The following is a 14,543-nucleotide window of genomic DNA, read 5'->3' on the forward strand; positions in this document are numbered from 1 at the left end:
ATAGAACTAATCTTGAATACAACTGGAAGTCATACAGAATACAGATGTATATAAGTGCATTAGTGCACTTCATTATGCATACAGACTGGGCATAATGATTGTCATAAGACTAATATTAAATGTTTCTTATGACATAAAAGTTGCTAAGATTTTACAATAACCAAGCCAAATGGAAACTGAGATTTCAAGGATTATAGCCAGGGTTAGAGAGTTCTAGCTGTTGAGTAGAATGAAAGCTCAAGCATCTTCTAGGAGAGGCCATCACTGTTGCCATAAACAGCATGGGGATTATCTCTGCAGAAACAGGTGAAAAGGCTGATGGCAGCATGAATCTCATTCTTCCTGGATGCAGAAACATAATTTGAGATTATCTGAATGGCAGGGCTGAATGACCTGGAACTCAAACAGGGATAAATGATTCCCCTGGCTTATCACATTGTGGTAAGACAAAAATAAAACAAGAGCTGTGGCCCTTCAGTGTGCACAGACCTAGGAGCTCTCAAAGCCAGGGAGGGCTGTCACATCCTTTGCGGCTTTGGGTTTTCCAGCATCTCCAAGTTTCTGAGTTTCACTACCTTCCCCAGTATCAGCTGTGGAAGCTGCTTGCAGTAGGACTGGTCCAACTGCAGCTTTTCAATTATCTAGCAGTTCTGTTGGCAACTAAAACTTCCTGGCCTGATATAGCTGGCATGACTGACCTTGTTTAGCAGCTGGAGCACACACTTGCTCATACACCCCTCACCACTCATCCATGTTTCTCCTTGGCAGGTGATAAATCCTAGCTGTTAATGCCAGATGAGTGCAGCATGTCAGATAGTGTGTGTAGAACAACTTAGCAGGCCCGATTAAAGCTCAGGGAAAGGCACCACAGGCCACAGAGGTTTTCATCTGGCAAATTGATGCCCCTAAAATCCCATAGCAATAAAAGCAATAGCTGGTTATTTTTAAATGACTTACTTCTTTTGGTTCTTGAAATAATGACTATTCAGTGTCCTACATTTTGGTATCTTTTAACCTTTTTTGCAAATGATTATATTTGAAAATTCTTACAAAATCAAATTTGAAAGATTATTATTTGCATTGAATCACTTTATCCATCTTATGTACACTGTATTTTTTTTTAAGACAGAGTTTCAGTTTTGTCATCCAAGCTGGACTGCAATGGCATTTTCTCAGCTCACTGTACCTCCTGCCTCTGCCTCCTGTGGGGCTGAAATTACAAGCACCCACCACGGTGCCCAGCATGGCATTGGAGATCAGATTAGCATTCTCCTAGTAGGTTATGAAGCTTACTTATGAAAGAGCATTTCTAATTCCTGGACTTTGATGTTTTGTACTTATATAATTTCTTATTGAGAGTCACTTTTGCTCAGTATTATAATATGATGAGCAGCATTTCTGGCATTTTCTGCTAAATGCAATAGTAACATCCATTTTCTGTGGTTGAAATACCCTAATAAGTTTGTGTCTCATGGAATCTAAATTGTTGACATTTACTATTCTAGAGAGTTCTGAAGAAGAAATTAAAAACCACATTTTAAAATTTTGCAGACGCCAGGAGGGGTGGCTCACACCTGTAATCCAAGTACCTTTGAAGACTGAGGCAGGAGGATCATCTGAGTTTAGGAGTTGTAGACCAGCCTGGTCAATAGGGTGAAACCTCATCTTCACTAAAATTACACACATACACACATAGAAAAATCAGCTGAGCATGGTGGTGGACAGATGTAATCCCAGCTACTTGGGAGGCTGAGGCAGGAAAATTGCTTAAATCTGGGATGTGGAGGTTGCAGTGAGCTGAGATCACACCATTGCACTCCAGCCTGTATGACAAGAGCAAACCTCTGTCTTAAAAAAATGTGCAGAAATTTTATATGAGATCTCATTTTTCTCTAATTTTTGGCTATTCCAACATCCTGAAATTTTCTCTAACTTGCTGCTATTCTAACATTCTGTAATTTGTGAAAAATACCAGGGTGTCCTGCATGTACCATGGAACTTAATATAAAACAATACTAAATTAATTAAATGCAAATAATTTTTTTTCTGGATGTGAGGTTATAGTAGCTTTGAAATGTGTGCCACACTTTATTTAAAACATTTTGTAATTACAAATCAGTGTTGTCACAAACTTCATTGAAATGCAAATGAGTAGCATATATCAATTTTTAATTGATTGAATTTCTTTTCTTTTCTTTTTAGAATGAAATCTCACGCTGTCTCTTTGGCTGGAGTGCAGTGCTGCAATCTTAGCACACTGCAACCCCCTGCCTCCCAGCTTCATGTGTTTATTCTTCCTCAGCTTCTTGAATAGCTGAGAATATAGATGCACACCACCACACCTGATTGATTTTTACCATATTGGCCATGCTTGTCTCAAGCTCCAGAACTCAAGTACTCTGCCTCCCTTGGCCTCCAAAAGTATAGGAATTACATGTGTGAATCACCATGCCTGGCCCCTGACTGAATTTCTAATTCAAAAAAAATCTGTCTTGCAAAACCTTATTTTCCATGTTATATTTTTGATGTGTTTCTTTATATGTCTCATTATTAAAGAAAATGGTATAATTTTAAAGTATTTTCTTGTAAGTGAAAATGAATTTATTTTTATTAATATGTAACTAAAATAGTAAGTATATTTAGCGTGTTTTTTTTTTTTTTTTTTTTTTTTTTTGCTGTGTGTAAAGTTATGAGGTTGTAGAAATTTCTTTAAAAAACAAATTTGGATAATTAATTACATTACTTGATTGTACTCAGGTTATTTTCCTCAGGATTTTCTTTTGTAAGAAAATTCAAAATTTCTTCCAGATACATTGAGATGTTCAATTATGTGAAATAAACTTAAAGGTATTTTCTTTGAAAAGAAAGTTTTTGTAACCTATATTTTCTACCAATAACATGTGATTATTTTTTCTAACATACTAGAAATTATTTTTTTTCATTTTCCCTGCACCTAAAGTTCAACTGCAGTATATGACAAGCAAAGAACTGTTAACAGAGAAGGCTGTTCCAGTCTGTAAGTCACCCATTACCATCAACCCTGGTTTTGAGCTACCTGCAGCACCAGCTGTTGGCTGTGTAAAAAATCTCACAGTGATGCTAGACTATTTGACTGAAACATATTACACAGACAAAGTAAAAACTGTGAGTATTTTAAATTATAAAGCAGTTTTGTTCATTAATCATACTTTTGTTTAAAATTCTGTTGTTTCATTTAGAAAAATTAACTCATGGTTTCCTTTGTTTTGGGTCAACTAGTTTACCATTTTGTAGTCACCAGGTATATAATTAAAACCATTTAAGTAAGAGAACATTAATTTTTTAATAAGCATGTATTTCTTAACTTCTCTCCTATAGTTGGTTTTGGTACTTTACCACAGTGGGTTTTATTTACTCGTATGCGAAAAAAAAAAATAAACATTAATCCTTTAGGGTAACAAGAAACCTAATTTAATGCTACAAAATTTTATATTAAAAATATATTCATGAAAAAGATTTTCATAACCCAAATGTTAATGTTGCTTAATGTATTTTAATTATATTCTGAGAGGTATTTTTTAAAAAATCATAATGTGAGAACAGAACATTTGAGTGCATTTTGTTACTTTTAAATGTCCATATTAGTTAAGCAAAATGGGTGGCAATGTTGAAATCTTACACAAAACTGAAACTCAGAGTAAGTAAGTTAACAAATAATAAGGGGAAGTTTAGTTGATTTCAAGAGAAACCTGAGGGTTAAGAATATAATTAACAACAGCATTCTGTACAGATATTTAATTGGAAATATGAAATTATATTTGTTTATGTTTTTTTCTGTATGGGTATATTTTTTAGTACATTGTAGGAGTTTGTAGCTAAACTGACTTCTTGAAAGTTCAGATCTTTATGTGTTCTGTAGGATCTATGTAGACAGAAAAATTTTTTTTTGAAAACACTTTTTTTGTTATTTTCTTTAACTATTGTATTGGAATAGTAAATATATGTTTAACCAAACATTATTTTTGTTAAACTATTTAGCCATTGTTTTCTTGTGATTAGTATATATTTTCAGATATATAAGAGGACATGTGGTAAAAACTATGAACTTGTCACCAATAATATATTTCTGGTCCAGAGATTTTCTTTTAGGTATATGCACATCTCCAAACACTTACCTTTTTTTTTTACAGAAATGAGCATATGCAATATGCAATATGGTTAACTTTGTTTTGCACTTAGTCACACACCTGTCAATACATGAAGATCTGTTTAATTCTCCTTTGTAGCTACATAACTTGCAGTTCAATGTGCTCTAATTTATGCAATCCACTTCTAAGACGGAGTGATGTGTAAGTTGTATTCAGTTTTACAAAAAGTAGCATTTACAATTTTCATAGGTATTTTAAAGATACCATCTAATTGTCTTCTTCTCACAATAAAACTGTGAACATATATAAAGCAATTATCACTATTAGCTGAGGAAGAAAGTGATAATTATGTGAATGTTATAGTTTTTATGAGTTGGAACAATAATTTAAATGAAGTGCTCAATTAAAACTGAGAAAAACCTAATGTTCTACTTATATAATGTTCTGATGAAAGTGTATTGGATAGATTTATTTTAAGTGCAAAACTTTTTTAATATATAAAGTCATAACGATTAATGCTAAGTCTCTTTTTAACACATGAGAAGTTAATATTACATCATTGTGTATGACTTTCTAAGAAAATTGTTACAAAAGCAATGCCATTAAAAAGTGTGGACTTAAAAATTCTGTATTTAATAGTCTTTATAGTGGCTGACATTGTTGATGTAAAAGTTTAAAGTACTCTTTCAAAATGGCTATGTTAACCCTATAGAATAAATTTCACAGTCCAATTAAGAGAACAATGGAAAAAATCATTATTTTTATTGCAAAAGCATTCATTTTTCATAGCTTGTGAAGCACTCAGTGAGTAGGACTATCTGCCCCCTGTTGGACCCTGCCCACCAAAAAGATTGCTGGGACTCAGGGAAGCTGCTGCTACTTTTCACATAAATTCTGTGATCCAGCAACTATACTTGATCCTAGTCATCAGAAACAGTTTTTCTACAATTGAAAAAACAGTGATAAAGATGATGATTGTTCAAAGATGAGAAACAAAATTGTAAGGTAAGTTTTAATTATTTTTTTTTAATATTCTGATAGTACTGTTGTTCTTCCTGAGATTAGTGTACTTTAATGAGACTTTTATCAGGACTGCATTTTGATGATACGGCTAGAATATGTATGATACTATGACTGGCATATTTATTGTGCTCACTATCTAGTAACTTGAAATTTTAGTGAATAATAATTATCACTTTTTGTTTGTTTGTTTTCAAACCATGGTAGATGTAATCACATTTGTATGACCTGGTAAATGAAATTCAGCTTTCGAATAATGAGATTTTTTTTTTTTAAGACGAAGTCTCATTCTGACACCCAGGCTGGAGTGCAGTGATGCAATCTCAGCTCACTGCAAGCTCTGCCTCCTGGCTTCATGCCATTCTCCTGCCTAAGCATCCCAAGTAGCTGGGACTACAGGCGCCCACTATCAAACCTGGCTATATTGTTTTTCAATTTTTAGTAGGGATGGGGTTTCACTGTGAGCCAGGGTGGTCTCCTGACTTCTTGATCCACCTGTCTCAGCCTCCCAAAGCACTGGGATTACAGGCATGAGCCACCATGACAGGGCTTTTATTTTTAATAATTATATTCACATTTTTTTTTAAAGTAGGCATTTTTTTTTTTTTTTTAACTGTTGTTCTGTCTGTGTCATATAAGCTGTGCTTATTTTTTGGATTATCTGAATATTTTTCTCAAATTAAGGTTTTTTCTGCAAAGGAAAAAAATTGTTTTTGAGATAATGCTACATGGACCTGTTGGCAACATGATATAACTATTAAAATCAGGCTGCTAAGAGTATAAAAGCATCTGGTTGAAAATAAAAAGTATCTGATTGAAAATAAAGCAGAAAAAAAGTTAGGTTTTAGTGGCAGTTTGCATATTTAAGATATAGCTATTAAGTAAGTGAACCCAGGAAACTTTAATTTTGGAAACATTTGTACTCAAGTAATTTATCATTCCGTTACTTTTTTGCATAGATATTGACAGAAACTAAATAAAGAAATTAGAATACTTTAACTGTAGTAAATAATTCTTAAATTTCTGTTTATCTTCCTCAGTGATCAGAAATAGTTTGGTTTTCAAATAGCATCTCAGCACTTATCATCAATGGAGATTAAAACACAAACTTTCCTCTGCCTTTCTAGATCTGATACATCACACCATGCAGTCATTGCAACCTTGGCAGTGTTTCTTTTATTAGAATCTCCATATGGGATGTTCACTAACACTTGATTAACAGCCACTAACAAACAGCAACAACAAAAAAGTAAAATTCAAGTCCTGGTATTGTAGTTGGTTTTACCCCTAGGGTTTTGAATTTAAAACAGATAGTGATGGTTAATTATACTGACAAAAAGTGAATGAGGCACACAGAATATAAAATTCTAATAAAGTCTCCATCTTTGCTCTTGGTTGCTTATGCTTTATGTTTTCTTAGCACTTCACTGTGGCGTGCATGTCTGCCTAGCTAATTTTTCTATGCGATGAACTTCATCAGGGCATATACTGGATATTGTTTATTTTTGTATCAATAACCTCAGGTGTAGAGAAAAACATATAGAAACATGATAGATATGTGTAAAATAACATTATTTTTCTCTGTAGCTACAAGGAAATTATGACCTTTGGAGCTCCTGTGTATGTTCTCATTCCTTCCACAACTAGTTTAACAGCCATATTTGTTGTGTGGTAATAATTTCAAATACATCACATAAATTATATCATGAAATCTGTAAAAATACATTATACTCACAAGAGGACACTGAATTCTAGGGGAACAAACTATCTTATTCCTCATAAGTTATTTATCTCAGAGCACATAGCCATCAGTGTCTGTGTCAGTAATGTTTTCTGATTTGCAACAAATAAGAGACTTTAACATACACAGATTCTGCAAACAGATTTCTGCAAACATATATTAAGATGTTTGAAAACAAAAACAAATCAATACGACCATAAAATATAACAAATTTAAAGCCGTTGGAGTATATTATCTGCTTACAGAGCATTTACATTTTATTAAATATTTATGTAGGGGAAAAGTAAACTACACAGGAGGAGAGGTATGAATTATATTTACATACTCCATTATTGTAAATCAGAGCTTGAGCAGACACAAATTATAGTATTTAAGAGGCTCCTGGAGCCAATCCCCTATAAATCAAAGGATTGCTATATGTAAATATTTTAAGCTTTGGTAAGAAAATATTGCTTAAGTTTGTGATGGCATAATCACCCTAATGATGTTAATTATTATTTACTTATCTTTTTATAAATAAATTTAAAAGGGTATAAACCTTAAAATTATTATTAAATTGTTTTAATGTTTGCTCAGGGAATGTGAACATTTTACATGTTCTCTGTTTATGGTATGTTAACATAATTAAGCACTTGCCATTTACATAATTTTTTTTTCTTTTTTTTGGCCAACAGAAATGATTTGAGTATGAATAAAAAGGTGCATTTACATTCAGTGATTATTTTGAATTTCCTTGGGAGTTGGATATGGGACCTTACACAGAAGCAGACATTGCAAAGCTGGAAGAGAATACTGTCAAATCAGAAAATCAGTTGATTTAACAGAAAGAGTAACCTGAAAATAAAACTACAAAGATCACAAAATGCAGACTTTTAAGTGTGCCTGTATACTGTGGTCAAGCAAGCAGTAGGCATTATTGTTCTTATATTATTCAAAAAATGGTAGGATGATAACTGAGATTCCTGGTATAAATTTGATGATGAAGATTTAACAGGATTTAAAATGGATGATGATAGAGAAATTTTATCGAAGGCCTTTTCTGCATCTATTGAGATAATCATGTGGTTTTTGTCTTTGGTTCTGTTTATATGATGGTTTGCATTTATTGATTTGTGCATATTGAACCAGCTTTGCATCCCAGGGATGAAGCCCACTTGATCATGATGGGTAGGTTTTTGATATGCTGCTGGATTCGGTTTGCCAATATTTTATTCAGGATTTTTGCATCGCTATTCATCAGGGATATTGGTCTGAAATTCTCTTTTTTGTACATATGTCTCTGCTAGGATTTGGTATCAGGATGATGCTGGCTTCATAAAATGAGTTGGGGAGGATTCTCTCTTTTTCTATTGATTGGAATAGTTTCAGAAGGAATGGTACCAACTCCTCTTTGTGCCTCTGGTAGAATTCGGCTAAGAATCCATCTGGTCCTGGACTTTTTTTGGTTGATAGGCTATTAACTGCTACTTCAATTTCAGAGCCTGTTATTGGTCTATTCAGGAATTCAACTTCTTCCTGCTTTAGTTTTGGGAGTGTGTATGTGTCCAGGAATTTATCCATTTCTTCTAGATTTTCTAGTTCTTTGGTGTAGAGGTGTTTAAAGTATTCTCTGAAAATACTTAAATGTTAGACCTAAAACCATAAAAACCCTAGAAGAAAACCTAGGCAATACAAGACATAAGCATGGACAAGGACTTCATGTCTAAAACACCAAAAGCAGTGGAAACAAATGCCAAAATTGACAAATGGGTTCTGATTAAACTAAGGAGCTTCTGCACAGACAAAGAAATTACCATCAGAGTGAACAGGCAACCTATAGAATGGAAGAAAATTTTTGCAATCTCCTCATCTGACAAAGGGCTAATATACAGAATATACAAAGAAATTAAACAAATTTACAAGAAAAAATCAAACAACCCCATCGAAAAGTGGGCAAAGGATATAAACAGATGCTTCTCAAAAGAAAACATTTATGCAGCAAAAAGACACATGGAAAAATGCTCATTATCACTGGCCATTAGACAAATGCAAATCAAAACCACAATGACAGACCATCTCACACCAGTTAGAATGGTGATTATTAAAAGTCAGGAAACAACAGTTGTTGGAGTGGATGTGGAGAAATAGAAAAACTGTTACACTGTTGGTGGGACTGTAAACTAGTTCAACCATTGTGGAAGACAGTGTGGTGACTCCTCAAGGGTCTAGAACTGGAAATATCATTTGACCCAGCCATCCCATTACTGGATATATACACAAAGGATTATAAATCATGCTGCTATAAAGACATATGCACACGTATGTTTATTGTGGCACTATTCACAGTAGTGAAGTCTTGGAACCAACCCAAATGTCCATCAATGATAGACTGGATTAAGAATATGTGGCACATATATACCATGGAATACTTATGCAGCCATAAAAATGATGAGTTCATGTCCTTTGTAGGGACATGGATGAAGCTGGAAACCATCATTATGAGCAAACTATAGCCAAGGACAGAAAACCAAACACCACATGTTCTCACTCATAGGTGGGAATTGAACAATGAGAACACTTGGACACAGGATGGGGAACATCACAAAATGAGGCCTGTCATGGGATGGGGGGAGTGGGGAGTAGGGAGGGATAACATTAAGAGATATACCTAATATAAATGAGGAGTTAATGGGTGCAGCACACCAACATGGCACATATATACACAAGTAACAAACCTGCACATTGTGCACATGTAATCTAGAACTTTAAGTGTAATGATAAAAAAAAGAAATTTTAAAAATTAGTGTTTTGATGGAGAGTACATGAATGTATTTGATCACACGCTGAAGTGCATGTCATATAGACAGCAGAAGAGGTGATAAAATGCTTACATAGTTTTGAAATAATAAACAAATGGACATGATTGATGAAGAAGATGAGATGATAAGACATATATTATGGCTAACTTTTGCAAGACCATATCATATCATCATGTCACCTGCCTTTGAGAAAAGTGTATGGTAAAAAAAAAAAAAAAAAATGACATTTATTCCTAAGTGAAAGCAATAAAGTTGAGTATTTGCAGTTTGTGAAAGAACTGCTTACTTGTAATGGTGTTTATTTAAACCCTGCTCATGCTAAGCTTTTAGATTAGCTTCTTAGTAATAAAAATAATGTGTGCTTGGCTTCTACGATTCTTTACAAGGCATCAACATGTTTTTAATACTTTTCTTCAGTCTTCTTTTTGCTTTTTTCATAGAATCATTAGCCTTAATTTATGTGACTGTGTTGCGTTTCTGGTTTAGTTATTTTAAATTAAAAAATTTAAGATATCTTTACCTCAGAATAGTGGACATTAATGCATGGATATATGAAAAGCATTTATTTATTATACCAGTTATTATTTTTTACTCAAGCATTAGTTTAAAATGTGGGTTAGTGAAGTGGTAAGATCATCAGTAAAATCTAGTGTTAACTAATAAGAATTATGTTAAGAAAGAGCTTTAAAATACAACTGTTTTTGACTGTATAGGTACTTTTTATTCAAAGAGCAGAATTATTTTTCTGCCTGAATCAAAATAAATTACTATGATTAGTACACAGATTGCTGCTATATTCCTCATTATCACTGTATTTTACATTTTAAAAAACTAATTTGTGTTCCTCCCAGTGACTGGTATATGTCTTTGGATTTTACTCATAGGGAATTGTAATTGGTTTGGTTGTCTATTATACTGCTTTACATTTTCCTAACCATAAAAATATTATTTCAAATTTTAAATACATTAAACATTTTTGCAGTAATTGTGAGAGAATTCTTCATAAACTTAAAATTGTCTAATCTAAGTGTGTGTTTATTATTTCAAAATTGGTTCTTACTCCAATAACTTTGTATTGCACCTTTTTCCAGTGTATCATTAAGTATGAAGCTTTACCTTTACTAAATAAAATATTAAGTAATAATTAAAAAGATAATAACATATTTTAGCTGAGGTTTTCTTGCTCATATTAATAATTCCAATAATTTGGAAGGCCAAGGCATAAAGATCGCTTGAGGCTAAGAATTTTGAACCTGGTTTGGCAAAATAACGAAACACAATCTCTACGAAAGTTTTTACAAATCAGGAAGATATGGTAGCTCACACCAGTAACCTTAGCAATCTATAAGTCCATGGTGGGTGGATCACTTCAGGCCAATAAATTGAGGCTGGCCTGAACAATATAGCAGGATTCTGTCTATAAAAATTATTAAAATAATTAAAGAAATTGAATAATTATCTGAGCCTGCTGGCCTTTTCCTGGAGAACCAGCAAACTGGGAGACTGAAGCTACAAGAACATGCGTATCACAGGCTGCCCCTAAGGAGATCAGACAGATACCTGATTCTTTTACGTAGCTAAGTGGATACAGCCTACTTTACGTTTATCTTTTTCATGTAAAAATGCTTATTTTCTTGCCTTTTTATGACTATAGGTAGGCTTGTTGTTTGGAGTCAGAAGACAGCTTTAGCTGAGCCATCTCCCCCTGAAAACACAAGGCATTCTTCCTCCCTACACAGTCACCCATCTTAGCAACCCAAAATGCTCAGCCAGAATTTGACTTAGATTTTCCTATATTTAATGTGATTTTGTCTTCTTATTCTCCCATTAACGATCTCTTTTCTCCACACTCATGTCCCATCTTTTGCTACTGTTAGTAATCATTCAACCCCTCCCATCACAAAAGAAGCGTATACTCCCTTCAGATAGAGCAACATGAAAATTCTCCAGAAAAGTAAAAAATTAAAAAATATATATATTTTAATTTTGCACTTTTTTTAATTTAAAAAACGGTCAAAATTCAGGACCCATATGCATCTGGTAGGAGACGGGTTTTATCTTCACAAAGAATTTACTGATGTGAACATTTTTGTTACATAATATTAGTAGAAAAATATCTGAATTAAACAAGAACAAAAAACCGCAAAACCTGGGGTGAAGCCCTGCTGCTGTCCCGGGCCGGGCCCGCTGCCCTGGACTCAGCGGCTGCCCACTCTGCTGCGTTGCTGGGCCAGACCCGGGGACAGTCCACCCCAACCCCGCAGTCGGGGCTCGCATTGGCCGCCTGGAGCCACTAAAGCGAGGCGGTGGCCGACCTCTAGGACGACCACAACTTCTTCAAGATGGTGGAGGGCTTCTTCAATTGCGGCGCCAGCATCGTGGAGGACAACCTGGTGGAGGACATGAGGACCTGGGAGAGCGAGAAGCAGAAGGAGAACAGGCTGTGCGGCATCCTGTGGATAATCAAGCCCTGCAACCATGTGCTGAGTCTCTCCTTCCGCATCGGGCAAGACACGGCTCCTGGGAGGTCATCTAAGGTTACCCGGCCCAGCACAGCCAGCACCGCATGCCCTGCAAGGGAAGTGTCCATTACAGCACTGATGTGAGTGTAGATGAACTAAAAGCTTTGGCTTCTCTGATGACACACAAGTGTGCGGTGGTTGATGTGCCATTTGGGGGTGCTAAAGTTGGTGTTAAGATCAATCCCAAGAACTATACTAGTAATGAATTGGAAAAGATCACAGGGAGCTTCACCATGGAGCTGGCAAAGAAGGACTTTATTGGTCGTGGCATTGATGTGCCTGCTCCAGACCTGAGCACAGGTGAGAGGGAGATGTCCTGGATCACTGATGCCTATGCCAGTACCATAGAACACTATGACATTAATACACAAGCTCATGTTACTGGTAAACCCATCAGCCAAGGGGTAATCCATGGACGCATCTCTGCTACTGGCCATGGTGTCTTCCATGGGATTGAAAACATCATCAATGAAGCTTCTTACATGAGCATTTTAGGAATGACACCAGGGTTTGGAGATAAAACATTTGTCGTTCAGGGATTTGGTAATCTGGGCCTACACTCTATGAGATATTTACATCGGTTTGGTGCTAAATGTATTGATGTTGGTGAGTCTGAAGGGAGTATATGGAATCCAGGTGGTATTTACCCAAAGGAAGTGGAAGACTTCAAATTGCAACGTGGGTCCATTCTGGGCTTCCCCAAGGCAAAGCCCTATGAAGGAAGCATCTTGGCAGCCAACTGTGACATACTGATCCCAGCTGCCAGTGAGAAGCAGTTGACCAAATCCAATGAACCCAGAGTCAAAGGCAATATCATTGCTGAAGGTGCCAAGGGGCCAACAACTCCAGAAGCTGACAAGATCTTCCTGGAGGGAAACATAATTGTTATTCCAGATCTCTACTTGAATGCTGGAGGAATGACAGTATCTTACTTTGAGTGGCTGAAGAATCTAAATCATGTCAGCTGTAGCCGTTTGACTTTCAAATATGAAAGGGATTCTAACTACCACTTGCTTAAGTCTGTTCAAGAGAGTTTAGAAAGACAATTTGGAAAGCATGGTGGAACTATTCCCATTGTACCCACGGCAGAGTTCCAAGACAGGACACCGGGTGCATCTGAGAAAGACATCAAGCACTCTGGCTTGGTGTACACAATGGAGCGTTTTGCGAGGCAAATCATGTACACAGACAGGAAGTATAACCTTGGATTGGACCTGAGAACAGCTGCTTATGTCAATACCATTGAGAAAGTCTTCAAAGTGTACAATGAAGCTGGTGTGACCTTCACATAGATGGATCATGGCTGACTTCCTCACTATCCTCTTCACGTGTAACTTCTGCAGACTTATCACAAGTTTACATGCAACTACAGAAATCCCTTTCTCTCCTGACTCATTAATAATGGATACCATTCTCAACAATCAACCAAATCAGCCCGTTAAGGAGAAATAAGTTAAGGTTAGAGGATCATGTACAAGCTGAGTGTGAAAGTAGAAGTCACCTACACCAGAGAGCCATTTTGGTATTTTGCCTTCAAATAAAAAGCCTCCTCCATCTGGCTGTGCAGTCTTGCTCCGTGGCTTTTCTCAACACAATCAGTGCTAGTGCTGGGGAAGGGAGAGTCAAGAGCAGTCAGTTGCTTACTTATTTTGCTCTGGATGAGTCTGGGACATGCTGTAACTTTAACACATTTAAGAAGTAGGTTTGTGGCCTTTTCAAAAGGTGGCATGGTCGTCAAGTGAATTCTTAGTATTTTATATCAGCAAAATAACTCAATTCTGCAGGTTGCAAACAAATACAAAAGCTGTTTCTGTTTATGAATTTTATTATTTTAGAATAGAATAAGTACACGCTGCTGTAATAAAATTGTCTTTAATCACTTAACAAGCCTAACCTTGACTCAAATAGTGAATGCCTATAAAAATAATAAATGAAAAAAACTAGTATTTTTATATCATAAAACAATATTATTTATAGCTTATCATTCATGTATTGTTGTCCAGCAAACATTAAAAGCCCTGTGGATAATTAAGTTTTCTTCATAACACGCAAAATGTTGGAGGCTATTTTCGTTAAAACAGTCAGAATTTGCTTACTATAATTAAGACACATAGTCCAAAGAATGCAGGAAACTTTTTATCATGTTAACTAATTGTTCTCTTTTGAAGATCTATGGTGACTAAACTATAATTCAAGTAGAGTGTCCCAGAAAAAAAAACACTTTGGCTCCCTGTTTGGAGTCTGGCAGCCTCTGAGCATTGCCAATGACCCCTACTCACCTGACTTTGTATCCTCTCCTTTTAGAGGCTTTCCATTCTGCACCCAGCTTCCCTAA

The 14,543-nt window shown here is 35.5% G+C and overlaps 1 protein-coding gene across 1 annotated transcript; it reads left to right on the forward strand.

The window, feature by feature from the left end:
- The first annotated feature begins 12,013 nt into the window (after positions 1 to 12,013).
- LOC129025861 (glutamate dehydrogenase 1, mitochondrial-like) lies at positions 12,014 to 13,623 on the forward strand. The gene is given in 2 exon segments (XM_054473426.2): positions 12,014 to 12,197; positions 12,200 to 13,623. Coding segments are annotated over 2 exon segments (1,470 nt in total). The 5' UTR covers positions 12,014 to 12,028; the 3' UTR covers positions 13,501 to 13,623.
- The last annotated feature ends 920 nt before the right edge of the window (positions 13,624 to 14,543 follow it).

Source organism: Pongo pygmaeus, chromosome Y (genome assembly GCF_028885625.2).
Source record: "Pongo pygmaeus isolate AG05252 chromosome Y, NHGRI_mPonPyg2-v2.0_pri, whole genome shotgun sequence".
NCBI lineage: Eukaryota > Metazoa > Chordata > Mammalia > Primates > Hominidae > Pongo > Pongo pygmaeus.